This window comes from Mirounga angustirostris, unplaced genomic scaffold (assembly GCF_029215605.1).
Source record: "Mirounga angustirostris isolate CCGP_5_RB_7025 unplaced genomic scaffold, mMirAng1.0.hap1 SCAF_6, whole genome shotgun sequence".
Classification (NCBI taxonomy): Eukaryota; Metazoa; Chordata; class Mammalia; order Carnivora; family Phocidae; genus Mirounga; species Mirounga angustirostris.
In genome coordinates, this window is record NW_026991714.1 from 37604419 (window position 1) to 37622346 (window position 17928).

Genomic DNA, 17928 nt, shown 5'->3' on the forward strand with positions numbered 1-17928 from the left:
GGCCTCCGTGACGGAGCCTGGCAACGCCAACCGCCGGCGCCCGCACCCACCTGCGGATTCACTGGGAGGCCCCCGGCTGTGGGCCTCCCCACGGCTCACTATGCCTCTCACCTCCCGCTTGATCGGGGGCTCCGGGTGTGCGAGTCACACCCCGACAGTCCCTCCCTCCCCTCAGCCAGAGCACCCCACCCCGGGCTCTACTGACGGTAGCTGTCCAACCTGAGAGCGGTGTGTGACCCCAAACACAGGCAGAGCTCAGAGAGACCCAGAGATCAGGAAGTAAAACCCGCAGATTAAGGGACCAGAGCAGACCCACAGAGCAGAGGGACAAACACAAGACAGGGCAAAGATGGGCGAAGAAGCTGCGAGCTGCACACTTTCCAGAAGCCCAGGGAAACGGCACCCGAGGCTCTGGCTTTGCCCTGTGGCCAGGCCATCCAGAGGGTGAGTCGGGCATCCTGTGGGCAGCGCAGGTGCACACAGCAGGTGGGCACAGCCCGAGCCCCCAGAGCTCATGCCCACACTTCCAGAGCCCGGCGCCAGCCTCACGGCCCTGAGGCAGACACCCCACTCCACGGCAGAGGTGACTGCCTCCCCGGGGACTGGCCTCCCGCTGGGACAGGAAAGGCAGGGAGCCCGCTCCCCAGGCAGGGCCCCAACCACCTCTGGATGGCTTTACCTCCCCTGCCACCCGTCCCTCCCACGGCTCTTCCTCACTAGCTCCAGCCAGGCTAGACACATCCTCTCCAGGGAAGCCCTCTGCCTCCCTGTACTCGCCTTTGCTCCCACTGATCCCCCTCCCAGAAAAACTCTCTTCTCATCTATCAAAGCCCGGCTCAAATCCTATCTCTGTGTAAAGCCTTCCTTGCCCACCCCAGTCACGAGCGACCACGCCCGGCCCTGTCCACCCCTCTGCTCGGCACAGGACACGCTCTGCTGGGGACTGACAGCAGCTCCCTGTGTGTGTCCTCTACATCCAGGCCGTGCCCGGGCTCCTCCGGCTGCCTGTGGTGCCCAGCACGGTGGGCGAGTACAACGGGGGCTCCTCTGTAAGCCAGTGGCCCAGACCTGGGCCCCGATGCTCGCCCGGGACAGGCTCTCTACCTGGGGCGTCGTAGCGATCCACCTCCTTGTAAGACACCGACATGACAGGGTGCTTGAGCTTCTCACGGAAGTCTGTGATGGTCTGGTAGACCAGGAAGACGGCCACCGCCATGAGCAGCAGGTAGATGAAGATGAGCAGGACGGAGAAGACGTTCTTCAGGCAGGCCTTGCTGAAGCGGATGCTGCTGGAGGCCGACTCGCTGTCCAGGGCTGAACAACAACATCACACCGGTGACCCGGAGCCCAGGGGCAGGTGCAGCCAGAGACGGCCGGCAACCTCCAGGCCCTTCACCCGCTTTACCAAGGAGGCAAGGTCACCCGCACCCCCGACCCTCCCACCTCAGCTCCCTCCCCCAAATCATAACGCGCGGCACATGTCGACATTCACCGGGCACTTACTGCGCCAGAAAGGGGGCTCTAAGCAGAAGGAGACCGTTACTCTCTTTAAGAACCTCCCATCTGGAGAACAGATCACAATCCAGTATGGAAACCAGCCCCAACCGGTTTTTCTGGCCTTCTCCCTTACCACTCTGCTCCTCCAGCACCTCCAGCTCCAGCTGTGCTAGATGACTTTCTGTCCCTCCAGCGCGCAGAGCCCCCCTCGGCCCCAGCCCATCCCCGTGCTTGGCCTGAAGCGCTTTTCTTCCACAGCTGACTCCTAACTCACACTTCAGGTTCTGATTTGGAAGGCCATCTCCTCGAGGAAGCCTTCCCGGACCCATACACTGGTTGGAGGACCCCTTTGTCAGTGCTCCCAAGGCACCCCTCATGGCCTCTCTCGTCTGTCTGCAACCTCACTATCCGTGGCGTGTCTTTCCATCCTCCTCGGCTGTGAGCTCCGTGAGGGCAGGGCCAGTCTTGCTCACGCTGAACCACTAGCCCTTCACAACGTGCCCTGGAAGAGAGCGGCATCCTGCATGTCTACGGTAAGTGACTCGACGGCTGGGTAAATGTGTCCTGATGCCATCCCCACAGCACGGCTCTGCCTCTCCTGCCTGCACTCAGACCGCCCCCAGCCTCGATTGTGCTCTGCTACAGACTAAATTATGTGTCTGCCCAAAAAATTCATACCCTGAAGCCCTAAACTCCAGTGTGACTGCGCTTGGAAATAGGGCATCTTTTAAGGAGATTAATTAAGGTTAAATGAGGGCATAACGGTGGGGCCCGGATCCAATAGGACTAGTGTCCTTATAAGAAAGATGAAGGGACACCAGGGACATATACACACAGAGAAAAAGCCCCATGAGGACACAGGGAGAAGGTAGCCATGTGCAAGCCAAGGAGAGGGGCCTCATGAGAAACCAAACTTGGCCAACACCTTGATCTTTGATTTCCAGTCTCTAGAACTGAGAAAAAAAAAATGTCTGTTGTTTCAGCCACCCAGCCTGGGGTTCTTTGGTACAGCACCCCAAGCCGACTGAGACATTCCCATGCTGCTCTCTGCATTGTCTCTACTCTTCAGCCGAAGCTGGAGCTCCGAGGAGGCTCCACAGTGGCTGAGCCCAAAGCTGAGGACAAGTGTGAAGGTAAGTCCAAAAAGGTATGTGCTTGGCTTCTGGCTTCCACCAATGACAGAGTAGCTTAGTCACACCACCCTCCTACAGACAACAATTACAAAGTTTGACCAAATCCTTAAAAGTTATGTGAAGGCACTGGGGAGCGATCAAAAGCAGGCAGAAATGAGAAGAGTCGACCTTGGAAGGAAAGCAACTGCACCTGATCAGACTTATACATTTGCATGTTGTGCCTGAGGGCATGTCCCCATCTCTAGGGGGCGCAGTTCCCTGTGGCAGTGGGCAAAGTGCAGGGTTGGCAGAGCAGTCAGAAAGATAAGGGGAACCTTGAAAGGGATGGGGAGGGTGAACCCCCAAATCTGCAAGTAAAATATGTTCAAATTCTTGGCTGGAGACCCCAGGGGGCCCAAGAAAAAAAGCAGCAACTGGAAACAAAAAGAACTGAGTGGAGATTCCAGCTGCTGCTAGTAGAGGGGACCCAGGAATTGGAACTTGAATTTCATCACATTAACTACCTGCTAAGACAAAAGCCCTTCAGAGGACTGTAACAGAATCCAGAACCTCCACACTGTACCATCACCATGTCTACTGTTAAATCAGAAATCACTAGACATGCAAAGAAACAAGAAAACATGACCCAAACTCAAGAAAAAAGTAGTGTATAGAAACCAAAGCCAAGATGACCCAGATGTTGCCATCGGCAGACAGGAACTTTACAGCACTTGAAGGAATTAAAGGAAAATATATAGATAAGGAATAGACAAAGGGGGAATAGAGAAATAGAAACTATAAAAAAGAACCAGGGACACCTGGGTGGCTCAGTCAGTTAAGCAACTGCCTTCAGCTCAGGTCATGATCTCGAGGTCCTGGGATCAAGCCCCACATTGGACTTCCTGTTCAGCAGGGAGCCTGTTTCTCCATCTCCCTCTGCCCCTTCTCCGCCCCCCACCGTGCTCTCTCTCAAATAAATAAATAAAATTAAAAAAAAAAACCAAATGGAAATTCTAAAGCCGGAAAGTAATGAAATGAAATGAAAAATTCCCTGCACTGTCTTAATAGCAAAAGAAGGCAGGAAAAAAAGAGTCAGTGCATTTGAAGTTAAATAAACACAAGTTAAACAATTTGAAAAAAACAACTGAAGGAAAAACTGAACAGAGTTTATCTAGATAACTGTGGGACAATATCCAGCAGTCTAACAACATCTAACTTAAGAGAGAAAATGGGTCACAAAGAGTATTTGAAAAAATAATGGCCCAAACTTCCCAAAACTGGAGAAAAGAAACATCAATTTGCAGATCCCAGAAGCTCAATACATGCCAAGCAGACTAAATAAGAAACCGCTCCCAGGCAAATCATAGTCAAACTACAAACGCAAAGAGAAAAAATCCTGAGAGCAGCTAGAAAAAAAAAAAGACAAATTACATAGAGGATATTATATCTAATGACAGGTAACTTTTGATCAAAAATAATGGAGGCCAAAAGACAATGGAATATCCTTAAAGGGCTGGAAGAAAAAAATTCTGTCAACCATGAATTAAATCCCAGCAAAACTAACTTTCAAAAAATGAAGGTGAAATAAAGATATTTTCAAACATAAAAGCTGAGAGAATTCATCGCCAAAAGATCTGCACCACAATGCATGTTAAAGAAATTCTGAAAGCCAAAGGGAACTAACACTAGATGATAACTCTCAAACATACAGGAAGGAATAAAGATCACTGAAGTGCTAAACAGGTGGGTAAATATGAAAAGCTGCTTATGTATTTTTAAAACATAAGACTATCTAAGGCAAAAATTATACAATATCATAAGGTTTATAAGTTGCAGGAAAGAACGGAGAAACAAAAAATACACGAGACAAACAGAAAACAGCAAAATGGTAGAACCAAATCCAACTATATCAATAATTACATTAAACGTAAACAGACTAGGGGAGGGTCTGAGATGGCAACATAGGAAGACCTTGAACTCATGTCCTCCCACAGTCACATCAATTCTACACCCAGATATAGAGCAATTCTTCCTGAAGAACTGGCTGATCCAACAACTTCTGCAAAACAAAACATAAAGGGACCACACAGAGAAGGGCACAAGAGCTGGGAACACAGTAACAACAGGCACGCCTCCCCTGACACTGAGGACTGGAGTAGAGAGGAACAGCATTGAGGGACCCTGTGCAGATTCACCTGCCCTGGGGCACAGAAAAAAAGCTGTGGTTTAAAAGGCTTAAATGACTAAAGGCGAAGGAAACCCATTCACTAACCCTAGAGCCTCTGACAAATGGTGGGGAAATTGCTAGAATTTTCTCTGGGGTCAGAGGTGCTGGAAAGCACCACCGTTTATGTTGCCCCTCCACCTTGGTAGACAGATGGGAGCAGAGGCTAGACACTTGAGCCTGCCTACTGCCTCAGTGAGCTTCAGGCCCCCAGCCCATACCAGCTCTAGCCATATTCCCAAGGTGCCCCCCTCAACCCATGCCTGCTCAAGCACCAGGTGCCCCCAGCATGGCACACCCCAGACCTCCATCCCACCCTCACCTGTGCCAGCTTCAGTTTTCCCTTCCAGGGTGCCCCCTGCAGAGAACACCCAGGGACCCCGAGTTGGCACCCACTAGAGCTCCAGTCAGCCAGCTAAAGCTACACCCAGCCAGGCACACACAGTCTATGCAGATAAGTTCCTACATGAATGTTACTCTTTCCAAACAGGGAGAGGCAGATGTTTCACCTAATTCATGGAAACAAACACAGAAGATCAAACAAAATGAGCAGACATATAAACATGCTCCAAACAAAAGAACAAATCTTCAGAAAAAGAACTAAACAAAACAGAGATAAGCAATCTACCTGATTAATAGTCATAAACATGCTCACGAGACTAAAACAGGAGTGGATGAGCTCAGTGAGAAATTCAACAAAGAGAAAGAAAACATAAAAAAGAACCAACCAGAGTTGAAGAATACAGTAACTGAAATGAAAAATACAGGAGAAGACATCAACAGCAGATTAGCAGATACAGATACAGAATGGATCAGCAATCTGGAAGAAAGGATAATGGAAAGTACCCCCTGAACAGCAAAAAGAAAAAAGAATTTTAAAAAATGAGGATAGGTTATCGACAGATGAATGGATAAAGAAGATGTGGTGTGTGTGTGTATACATTCCACTGTGTGTGTATACATTCCATTGTGTGTATATACACACACAATGGAATACTACTCAGCCATCAAAAAAATGAAATCTTGCCATTTGGAATGACATGGATGGAACTAGAGGATATTATGCTAAGAGAAATAAGTCAATCAAAGAAAGACAATTATCATATGACCTCACTCATATGTGGAATTTAAGAAATAAAACAGGATCACTGGGGAAGGGGGGAAAAATAAAACAAGACGAAATCAGAGAGACAAACGATAAGAGACTCTTAATCATAGGAAACAAACTGAGGATTGCTGGGGGGATGGGGTAACTGGATGATGGACATTAAGGAGGGCACATGATGTAATGAGCACTGGGTATTATATAGGACTGATGAATCACTGAACTCTACCTCTGAAACTAATAATACATTATATATTAATTAATCGATTTAAATTTTTTAAAAGTGGGATATAGTGGGTGCCTGGGTGGCTCAGTTGGTTAGGTGACTGCCTTCGGCTCAGGTCATGATCCTGGAGTCCCGGGACTGAGTCCTGCATCGGGCTCCCTGCTCAGCAGGGAGTCTGCTCCTCCCTCTGACCCTCCTCCCTCTGACCCTCCCCCCTCTCATGTGCTCTCTCGCTCTCATTCTCTCTCTCTCAAATAAATAAAATCTTTAAAAAAAAATTTTTTTAAGTGGGATACAGCTGTTATAATATTAAAAATCTTAATTTTGAAAACATTAAAAATCTTAAGTGAAAAAAAAATTGAGAATAGGTTACAGGATCTATGAGGCAACTTCAAGTGTATTAACATTTGCATTATGGGAGTCCCAGAAGAAGGAAGAGAAAAGGGGCAGAAAACTTATTTGAAGAAATAATAGCTGAAAAGGTCTCTAATTTGGGGAAAGAGATATCCAGAAAACCCCAAATAAGATGAATTCAACGAAGTCCACACCAAGACATAATAATTAAAATGTCAAAGATTAAAGAGAGAATTTTTTTTTTTTAATTTTATTTATTTGACTGGGAGAGAGAGCACAAGTGGGGAGGAGGCGGAGAGGGAGAAGCAGGCTCCCTGTGGGGCTTGATCCCAGGACCCTGGGATCATAACCTAAGCCGAAGGCAGACACGTAACCGACTGAGCCACCCAGGTGCCCCAAAGAGAGAATCTTAAAGGGAGCAAGAGAAAAGCAAAAAGTAACTAACAAGGGAAATCCCATTAGGCTATCAGCTGATTTTTCAGCAGAAACATTGAAGTGGCATGATATATTCAAAGTGCTGATAGAAAAAACCTTCTACCAAGAATACTCTACTTGGCAAGTTTATTATTCAGAATTGAAGGAGAGAGAGTTTCCTGGACAAACAAAATTTAAAGGAGTTCATCACCACTAACCTGGCCATTAAAGATTTCTTTAAGCAGAATAGAACATAACTAGAAAATGATTATGAAAGGAAAAAATTTCATGGGTGGAAGTAAACATATAGTAAAGGTAGTAGATCAATCACCTAGAAAGCTAGTATAAAGGTTAAAAAACAAAAGTAGTAAAATCAATTATATCTAAAACATTAGTGAAGAGATTCACAAAATAGAAAGATGTATATGACATCATATACATAAAAACAGGGGAAGTAAAAATGTAGTGCTTTTAGAATGTGTTTGAACTTAAATGACCATCAACTTAATACAGATTGCTATATACTTAGGATATTATATATGAACCTCATGGTTACCACAAACTAAAAATCTGTACTAGATACACAAAAAATAAAGAGAAAGGAATCCAAACATAACACCAAAGAAAGTCATCAATCACAAGGGAAGAGAGTAAGAGAAGAAGGAACAGAGAAAAACTACAAAAACAACCAGAAAACAATAAACAAAATGGCAATAAGTACACGCCTATCAAAACTTTAGATGTAAACAGTCTAAATGCTCCAATCAAAAGACTGAATGGATAAAGAAACAAGACCCATCTACATGCTGCCTACAAGAGACTCACCTGAGACCTGAATGGATGGGAAAAACATTTACCATGCAAATGAAAGCAGGAAAAAAAAACAAATAAAAACAAAAACAACCCCCCCCCCAAACTGGAGTAGCAATACTTTTATCAGACAAAATAGACTTTAAAACAGACTATAGCAAGAGACAAAGAAGGGCATTACATAATGATAAAGTAATCCAACAAGAGGATATAATAATTGTAAGTATCTATGCCCAATATTGGAGTATCTAAATACATGAAGCAAATATTGACAGCGAGAGAGAAATTGATGGTACACCCCACTTACACCAATGGATAGATCATCCAGGCAGAAAATCAATAAGGAAACAGTGTCTCTAAACGACACATTAGACCAGATAGACTTAACAGATATAAACAGAACATTCCATCCCAAATCAACAAGATACACATTCTTTTCAAGCACACACAGAACATTATCCAGAAAAGATCACATTAGGTCATAAAATAAGTCTCAATAAATTTAAGAAGACTGGAATCATATCAAATATCTTTTATGACCACAACTGTATGAAACTATAGAGATTACAAGAAAAATAGACTAGAAAAAAGCAGAAACACATGTAGGCTAAACAACATGCTACTAAACAACAAATGAGTGAATGAAGAAATCAAAAAGAACATAAAAAAAAATACCTGGAAACAAATGAAAATGGAAACACAACAGTTCAAAATATTTGGGATGCAGCAAAGGCAGTTTTCAGAGAGAAGTTTATAGCAATACAGGCCTACCTCAACAAACAAGAAAAATCTCAATCTAACCCTACACCTAAAGAAACTAGAAAAAGAGGAACAAACAAAGCCCAAAGTTAATAAAAGGAAGGAAATAATAAATATCAAGCAGATATAAATGAACCAAGAGCTGGTTCTTTAAAGGATAAACAAAATTGATAAACCTTTAGCCAGACTCATCAAGAAAAAGAGTGAGGACTCAAAGAATAAACTCAGAAATGAAAGAGAAATTAAAACGGATAACACAGGGTGCCTGAGTGGCTCAGTCGGTTGAGCGCCTGCCTTCGGCTCAGGTCACGATCCTGGAGTACCAGGATCGAGTCCTGCATCGGGTTCCCTGCTCAGCGAGGAGTCTGCTTCTCCCTCTGACCCTCCCCCCTTCTTGTGCTCTCTCTCTATCACTCTCTCTCTCTAATCAATAAAATTAAAAAAAAACTGATAACACAGAAATAAAAAGGATTATAAGACTACTACAAAAAATTATACACCACAAATTGGATGATCTAGAAGAAATAAATTCTTAGAAATATACAATCTTCCAAGACTGAATCAGGAAGAGATAAAAAATCTAAACAGATTTCTGTTCAGATTGCCCCAACACCAAAACCAAAGACACTACCAAAAAAAGAAAATGACAGGCCAATATTCCTGATGAATATAGATACAAAAATACTCAACAAAATATTAGCAAACCAAATTCAACAACACATTAAAAAGTTCAGTGACCAAGATCAAGTGGGATTTATTCCAGAGGGATTTATTCAAGAATGGTTCAATATCTGCAAATAAATCAATGTGATACACCACATTAACAAAATGAAGGATAAAAACCATATGATCATCCCAATAGATGCAGCAAAAGCATTTGACAAAATTCAACATCCATTCATGATTTAAAAAACTCTCAACAAAGGGTCAGAGGGAACATATCTCAACGTAATAAAGGCCATATATGACAAACCCACAGCTAACATCATACTCAACAGTAAAAAACTGAAAGCTTTTCCTCTAAGATCAGGAACAAGACAAGATGTCCATTCTTGCCATTTTTATTCAACACAGAACTAGAAGTCCTAGCGGCAGCAATCAGACAAGAAATAAAAACTATTCAAATTGGAAAGGAAGAAGTGAAACTCACTTTTTGCAGATGACATGATACTACATATGGAAACCCTAAAGACCCCATTAAAAACCATTAGAAATAATAAATGAATTCAGTAAAGTTGCAGGATACAAAATTAACATACAGAAATCTGTTGCAGTTCTAAACACTAATAACAAAGTAGCAGAAAGTGAAATTAAGAAAACAATCCCATTTATGATTGCACCAAAAAGAATAAAATACCCAGGAATAAATTTAACCAAGAAAGTGAAAGACTTGTACTCTGAAAACTGTAAGACGCTGTTGAAAGAAATTGAAGATAACACCAAAAAATGAAAAGATAACCACACTCATGGACTGGACGAATTAATATTGTTAAGATGTCCATACTACCCAAAGCAATCTACAGATCCAATGCAATCCCTTTCAAAATATCAATAGTATTTTTACAGAACTAGAATACTAAAATCTGTATGGAACCAAAAAAGACTGAATAGACAAAGCAATCTTGAGAAAGAACAAAGCTGGAGGTATCACCATCCCAGATTTCAAGCTACACTATAAAACTATAGTAATCAAAACAGTATGGTACTGGCACAAAATAGACATAAAAGTCAACAGAACAGAGTAGGTAGCCCAGAAATGAACCCAGAAATGTTTGCATATGGTCAATTAATCTAAAACAAAGGAGGGAAGAATATACAATGCAGAAAAGACAGTCTCTTCAATAAATGGTGTTGAGAAAACCGGACAGCTACGTGCAAAAAAATAAAACTAGACCACTTTCTTACACCATACAACTTACACGTACACAAAAGTACACTCAAAATGGAATTAAGACTGGAAACTATAAAACTCCTAAAGGAAAACATAGTCATTAATCTCTTGGACACTGGCCTTAGCAACATTTTTCTGGATCTGTCTCCTTATGCAAGGGAAACAAAAGAAAACAAACTATTGGGACTACACCAAAGTAAAAAGCTGTTGCACAGCAAAGGAAACCATCAAGAAAATGAAAAGGCAACCTACTAAATGATATATCATTTGCAAATGGTATATCCAACAAAGGGTTAATATCGAAAATATATCAAGAACACATTCAACTCATGTATCACCCTCCAAAAAATTAGATTAAAAAAATGGCAGAGGATCTGAATGACAATTTTCCAAAGAAGACATTCAGATGGCCAACAGACACATGAAATGATGCTCAACATCACTAATCGTCAAGGAAATGCAAATCAAAACCGCAATGAGATATCCCCTCACACCAGTCAGAATGGCTAGTACCAAAAACACAAGAAATAAGTGTAGGCAAGGATGTGCAGAAAAAGGAACCCTCACTTAGTGTTGATGGGAAAGTAAGTCGATACAGCCACTATGGAAAACAGTATGGAGGTTCCTCAAAAAATGAAAAATAGAACTACCATTCCACTATTGGGTATTCACTCAAAGAAAACAAAAACACTAATTCAAAAAGATATATGCACTCCTATGTCTATTGCAGCACTATCTACAATAGCTAAGATGTGAAAACAACCTAAGTGTCCAGCAATAGATGAATGGATAAAGAAGATGTGGAATATTACTCAGCCATAAAAAAAGAATGAAATCTTGCCATTCACAACAACATGGATGGATCCAGGGAATATTATGCTAAGTGAAATTAAGTCAGACAGAAAAAGACAAATACCATATTTCACTTATAAGCAGAATCTACAAAACAAAACAAACAGAAATAGACTCATAAATACAGAGAACAAGTTGGAGGTTGCCAGAGGGGAGAAGAGTGGGGGTGATAGGCAAAATAGAACTAAAAAGGACAGAAGAGAACAAAAAAGGAACTAAGAGATTCAAACTTCAGGCCTTCCTAGCAGTGACAACCTCCCCACAAGAACATGCCCCTTGCAAGGACCTCCTGTATCCCTCCCTGGAAGAGAAGCGGAAGCATACGCAGCAGCGCCTGGTGCAGTGCTGTAATTCCTACTTCATGGACGTGAAATGCCCAGGGTGCTATAAAATCACCACCGTCTGTAGCCATGCACAAACACAGCAGTTTTGTGTGTTGGCTGTCCTTTGCCAACCTATAAGGAAGAAAAGCAAAGCTTCCAGAAGGATGCTCCTTCAGACAGAAGCAGCACTAAAAGCAACCTGAATCAAAATGAGTAGAAAACCATAAAGACATTTTAAATTTAAAAAGGGGGGGGGGGTGCCTGGGTGGCTCAGTTGTTGAGCGTCTGCCTTCGGCTTGGGCCATGGCCTCGGGGTCCTGGGATTGAGCCCCACATCGGGCTCCCTGCTCAGTGGGGAGTCTGCTTCTCCCTCTCCCCCTCCCCCTGCTTGTGTTCCCTCTCTTGCTGTGTCTCTCTAATAAATAAATAGATCTTTAAAAAAAAAAGATACAAACTTCCAGTTATAAAGTAAGTTCTGGGGATGAAAAAGTACAGCATAGAGAATACAGTCAATAATTTTGTAGTAACGCTGTATGGTGACGGATGGCAATTTACTGTGGTAAGTACCATGTAACATGTACAAATGTTGAATCACCATGTTGTACACCTGGAACTAATATATCAGTCCATAACTGTTGACAACTATACTTCAACTTAAAAAGTGTAAATGGACTAAACATTCCAATTAAAAGGCAAAGACTGTCAGCCTGGATTAAAAATAGGATGTAACGATATGCTCCCTATAAAAAATGAACTTTAAATCCAAAGATATGAGAGTATTTTCTTCTATTTAAAAGCACAAAAGTATGATCAGCATAAAACTATCAAAGGGTCTTAGGTTAGAGAAAATTCATTCATTCATTCTATACTTCTATAAACATGCATCGAACACCAACTGTGTATGCAAGATGTTCTGCTAAGTGCTTCAGGGAGATACCAAGAGAGGAGGACTGACGGTCTGTGCTAAAAGTACCACAGAACTCAGGACAGGAGGATGTAAACTGATATTTCCTTTGCTTGGAGTGAAGTATGGGTGGGGGGAGAAGGGCAGAGATCAGCAAAGGCTCTGTGGAGGTCACATAGCCCTATGCCCAAAGAACCAGGAGGATTCTGATGAAGAAATAATTTGATGTTCATTATTCATTTATTTTCTGAATTGAAAGTCCAGATATCCAGCCAAGTGGTTAAGAGCATGAGCTCTAGCATCAGAGATTTGGGCTCCAGCTCTGCTAGACGACTCCGAGACCCAGGACAAGTTAGTTAGTGCTCCTAAGCCTCACTTTCTTCATGCGAAAAGGAAATAATCATTTCAATTTTATAGCATGTCTAAAAGGAATGAGAGAATGTTGCAAAATGCATTACAGAGTGCCCACTTAATGCATTAATGTTACCAGAGAAATGGAATGTACCCTCTACCCCTCAAAAAACAAAGCCTTCACTGATGAAGACAGCAAAAATGAAGACCACGGCACTATCATCTCTGAATCATGATAAATTAGAAAAAAAATGCCCAAAACAAAACAGAGGAGAGGCAGAGGACAGTGTCTTTCACATGGTAGGCATGTAATGTTTCCATGCCTGTTAGATGACTGAATGACCCAAAGAATAGAGGAACGAAGTCTTGCAGTGCTAACTAGCTACCTTTCATCTGTAGGAGAAGAGCAGTGCATCCCAGGCATGTGGAACTCTTTAAAGCAACTGGTGTGCCTTGCTATTCGTGGCCAAATATTTAGAAAGTTTTTACATTACCCGGAAGTGCAAGTTCCCAGAAGTGTCTACGAGGTTCCTTCAGGCAGTAAAGAAGAGGGCACTGAGGCAATGGACGTTGACAGCCACAAAGAGAAGTGAGGAACCAGGAAGCCTGAAGGAAGCCCCTGGGGCAGCTGAGCGAGCGCCACCGTGGCAGGTGGCAGCTCTAGTTCTCCAAGAGGAATTAAAGCAAGTCTCTTTCAACTTTTGTCTCTGATTCAACTTTTACTGCTTCTTGTTATTAGGGACAGTGTCGATTTCTGCTCCCTGGTGGCTCTGCTACCTGCCCGCTCTCCCGTGTTTCTCTAGAGGCACTTACTGTGTCTCTCTCTGTTAAATAAATATTTATTATCCTCCACTTACCAGCCAAGTCCCCCTCCCAGCGAGTATCCAGTACAGGGGGCCCCGTCACACACATCACAGGGCCCTGCTGTCCTTCATACCCAGCCTGCCGGTGGCTCCCCTTAGCTCAGGCGCTGATCCCTCATCAGTCCCATGTAGCTGGGCTGCAGGGTCACAGGACCCAAAGTGTAGCGCTCCTTGTACACATGGACCTACCCACAACTTCTGCCTGGAAGGCACTCCTCCCACCTCCCGTGGCCCGTGTGGGACCACAGGTTCACTTCAAGACTTTTTTTTTTTTAAAGATTTTATTTATTTATTTGACACAGAGAGAGAGAGAGCACAAGTAGGCAGAGAGGAAGGCAGAGAGAGAGGGAGAAGCAGGCTCTCCGCTGAGCAGGGGCTCGATCCCAGGACCCTGGGATCATGACCTGAGCCGAAGGCAGCAGTTTAACCAACTGAGCCACCCAGGCGCCCCAAGACTTTTTTTCTTAAGTCCCATGACAATTTGCATCACCTGGATTTCTTTAGCAGAACTACTTAGACGAATTACCCTCGTGGGAACACTGTCCAAGAGTCTCTTCTGTTTCACTCAAGCTAAAGTGAGCTTCTCTACCGGCCTTTTCTTGGTCCACAAATCGGCATGTAAGCTAAATAAAAACTGTAAAACTATTTGTCATTCACACACGCTGTGGCACTCCAATTCTGAAACAAGACACCATGCCATCTTACCATTAAAAAAATAAAAAAAGGTGCTAGACATTTGACAAAATGTCCTATGTACTCTGCGGTCAGAAAAACCAAACACTGGCTTTTCTGGGGCAAGCTGGATGTGTTTTAAAAGTATACATCCGGGGCACCTGGGTGGCTCAGTCGTTAAGCGTCTGCCTTTGGCTCAGGTCATGATCCCAGGGTCCTGGGATCGAGCCCCATATCGGGCTCCCTGCTTGGCGGAGAGCCTGCCTCTCCCTCTCCCACTCTCCCTGCCTGTGTTCCCTCTCTTACTGTGTGTGTCTCTGTCAAATAAATAAATAAAATCTTTAAAAAAAAATAAAAGTATACATCCTTTATACGAATGCAAACCCATGACAGTAGACAGTCAAAAATAATGCACAAGATTTTCTTGGGAAAGGAAATCTGTGAGTTTTACAAAACCCATGACAGCACTGCTTCCAAAACCCAGAATTGCCCCAGAATGTAAGTGGATGTGTGACGAGTCATTCAACTTCGGCAAACACAGTGGGACCTTTATTCCCAGGTAGGGGGAACTGGTTGTCCACTGTAACCCTGCAAAACTCTACCTTGCAAACAGCCCGGCGCCAAAATACATTCTGAATGCGAAGAAGGAATGAACTGGCTCCTTTTTTTTTTTTTTTTTTTTTCCCTTTTTAGTGATGTGGTGGGTTTGTTGTTTTTGTGGGGTTTTTGAGATATGATTTACATACCATAAAATTTACCACTTTAAAATGAATACATGTTTAGTATATTCACAAGGTGTGCAACCATCACCACTATGTAATTAGCAGAATGTTTTCATTAACCAAAAAGAAACTCCATACCCATCAGGAGTCACTCCTCCATTCCTCCTAGTCTCTGGCAACCAATAACCTGCTTCCTGTCTCTATAGATTTCCTGTTCTGGACAGGTCACATAAATGGAATCACTCAACCTGTGACCTTTCATGTTGACTTCTCTCATCTAACATAGATCTTCAAAATTTATCCATGATGTAGCTTGTATTGGTTTTTCATTCCTTTTTATTGCCAAATAAGATTCCATTGTGTGAATATACCATTTATCCATTCATCACCTGATGGACCTTTGGGTTGCTTCCACTTTTTGGCTATTACAAATAGTGCTGCTGTGAACATTCATGTTCAAGTTTTTGTGTGGACATGAGTTTTCACTTCCCTTGGATATATACCTAGAAGTGGAATTGCTGGGTCCCATGGTAACTCTGTATTTAAACTTTTAGGAACTACCACTGTTTTCCCCAGTAGCACATGCAGCACTCCAATTCTCAAACAAGACACCATCACATCTTACCACTAAAAAAATTTTACCATTTTACATTTCCACCAACAATCTATGGGGGGTCCTAATTTCTCTACATCCTCACCAAACCTTGCCCATCTGATTGATTACTGCCATCCTTATAGGAGCGAAGGCTACACAATGATACACATCTCCCTGTGGTGTAGATTTGCATTTCCCTGATGACAAATGACGTTGAGCATCTTTTCATGTGCTTATCAGTCATCTGTGTTGGAGAAACATTCAGATTCTCTGCCCATTTTTTCCTTGTGTTGTCCTTTTATTATTGGATTATAAAAGCTCTTTATATATTCTAAATACAGATCCCTTATCAGTCATATGATTTGAAAATTTCTCTCATCCTGTGGGCTTTCTTTTCACTTTCTTGGTAGTGTCTTCTAATGCACAAAGGTTTTTCATTTTGAGGAGATCCAATGTATTTTGTCCTTTGGTTGCTGATCTTTGTCAATTCTATTAATATACAGTTGTTTCCACGGAGAACTGACTGTAATGACTAACTAGCCAAGTGCCTTCCTCAATTTTATTTCAACTGTGATATAATAAACGGCTTATTCAGTTAGCATGTCTGGTCTCATTTCTCCCTTTGAAGAGAATAAGTGGTTGTGATTCCTTTGACGGGGAGCAAACAGACTGAGGCTCTCAGATTAAGGATTGGAATTCTTTCTCTCGGAGGGTAAAACTGGCAGTATAATCCTGAACATCTGGGTGCTTAACTTGACCCTGTGCTGCCCAGTGGCAGCAGGCCCAGCATCCTAGTACCAGCCTCCTGTGCAGCAGCTCCCAGCTCCAGGCCCCCCATGGGGCTCCGGCTCTACCTCCTCTTCTGGCCCCAAATGTGGCCACTATTCGAGGCTCAGCCTCCGGAGCTGCCTCTACACGCGGTCCCAGGCCTCCTTCAAGGCTCCCACCTGCCCTACGCCAGTCGGCAGCCCAGACACACCGCATCCACTGAAGCTTCATGTGTCTGCGGCAGGCTTCTCTTCGAGCTGCTCACCCCTCCGGACGGTATGTCTGTATGTCTACGTTCTCCCACTCACCCCACTTCAAGCCTGAGTCTTCTCTCAGTCTTCCTTCTCCCGCTCCCCGACAGCGAAGCAGCCGACCATGCCGCCTCCGACCCAGCCCAGTAGCACCACCACTTACCCTGCTTACTGCTCTGCTCCAATCCCATTAAATACTCCCGGCTCCCTAAAGGCTAAACCCTGCCACTCAAAGCCCTCCCTAATCTGACCCAATCTGTCCTTCCACCTCATCTGCTTCTACTTCTCTCACCAACCCTCCATTCCAACCACACGGTGCTACCCAGTTTCCAACGCATCCTGGTTTTTTGTTTGTTTGTTTTTTTAAAGATTTTATTTATTTATTTAACAGAGAGAGAGACAGCGAGAGCAGGAACACAAGCAGAGGAGTGGGAGAGAGAGAAGCGGGCTCCCAAGGAGCAGAGAGCCCGATGCGGGGCCCGATCCCAGGATCTGGGATCATGACCTGAGCCGAAGGCAGACGCTTAACGACTGAGCCACCCAGGCGCCCCAACGCATCCTGTTTTTATCCCGACCTCTCCATGGTTGCGCTTGCCATCCCTCCTCCCTGGCCAGTCCCTTCTTTTCCACCTAATGATGACAGTAGCCACCGTTTACTGGCCTATGTAGGGAAACCCCCCTCCTCAGGTTAATCTCCCTTCACTAACCAGCCCCCTTTCGTCCATTTCTGAAGCACCTGTCTCTACCATTTCCTTCACCCTCAATCATTCATTCCAATTGCTCAGATGACATACATTCCTGTTCCAAATCCCCACGTCCCCCTCCTAAAGTACAAATACAAATAATGAGCACCCACAGCGGGCCAGGTGCTCAGCTAAGCATCAGAGTTACAATGAAGGGGGGGGAAAAGACAAAGTCCTGGGAGTGCCTCACAGAACTCAGGGGTACGCCCAAGAGGTTGGTAATGACTAATTAAAGAATTATATTCAAGGGGCGCCTGGGTGGCTCAGTTGTTTAAGCATCTGACTTTTGATTTTGGCTCAGTTTGTGATCTCAGTATGGTAAGATCAGGCCCTGCATCGGGCTCTGCACTCAGCAAAGAGTCTGCTTGAGGATTCTCTCTCCCCCTCTCCCTCTGCCCTGCCCCTGGCTTGTGCTCTCTCTCTAAAATAAATAAGTAAATCTTAAAAAAAAAAAAAGAACCAGAGCGCCTGGGTGGCTCAGTTGGTTAAGCG

General features: G+C 43.8%; 1 protein-coding gene, 1 long non-coding RNA gene and 1 pseudogene across 8 annotated transcripts in view; 2 read left to right on the forward strand and 1 right to left on the reverse strand.

The window, feature by feature from the left end:
- Positions 1 to 17928, reverse strand: part of PACC1 (proton activated chloride channel 1) — a 39416-nt gene that overhangs the window by 13880 nt on the left and 7608 nt on the right. For all 6 annotated transcript variants that reach the window (XR_010412275.1, XM_045877182.3, XM_064594145.1 and 3 more), the window contains one exon: positions 1105 to 1314. Coding sequence is in view for 5 of the 6 variants with exons in the window: in XM_045877182.3 (XP_045733138.1) it covers positions 1105 to 1314 (210 nt within the window). In the remaining variant the exon portion in view is untranslated. The remainder of the gene's footprint in view (positions 1 to 1104; positions 1315 to 17928) is intronic.
- LOC129045856 (uncharacterized) lies at positions 1306 to 16257 on the forward strand. 2 transcript variants are annotated; one of them, XR_010412277.1, is made up of 3 exons: positions 1306 to 2030; positions 2481 to 2630; positions 13222 to 16257. It is a non-coding gene; the product is annotated as an uncharacterized LOC129045856 (long non-coding RNA). The 2 variants fall into 2 exon arrangements; XR_010412276.1 differs by lacking the exon at positions 13222 to 16257 and having other exon boundaries at positions 2481 to 11012.
- Positions 11247 to 14443, forward strand: LOC135361467 (small ribosomal subunit protein eS27-like; annotated as a pseudogene).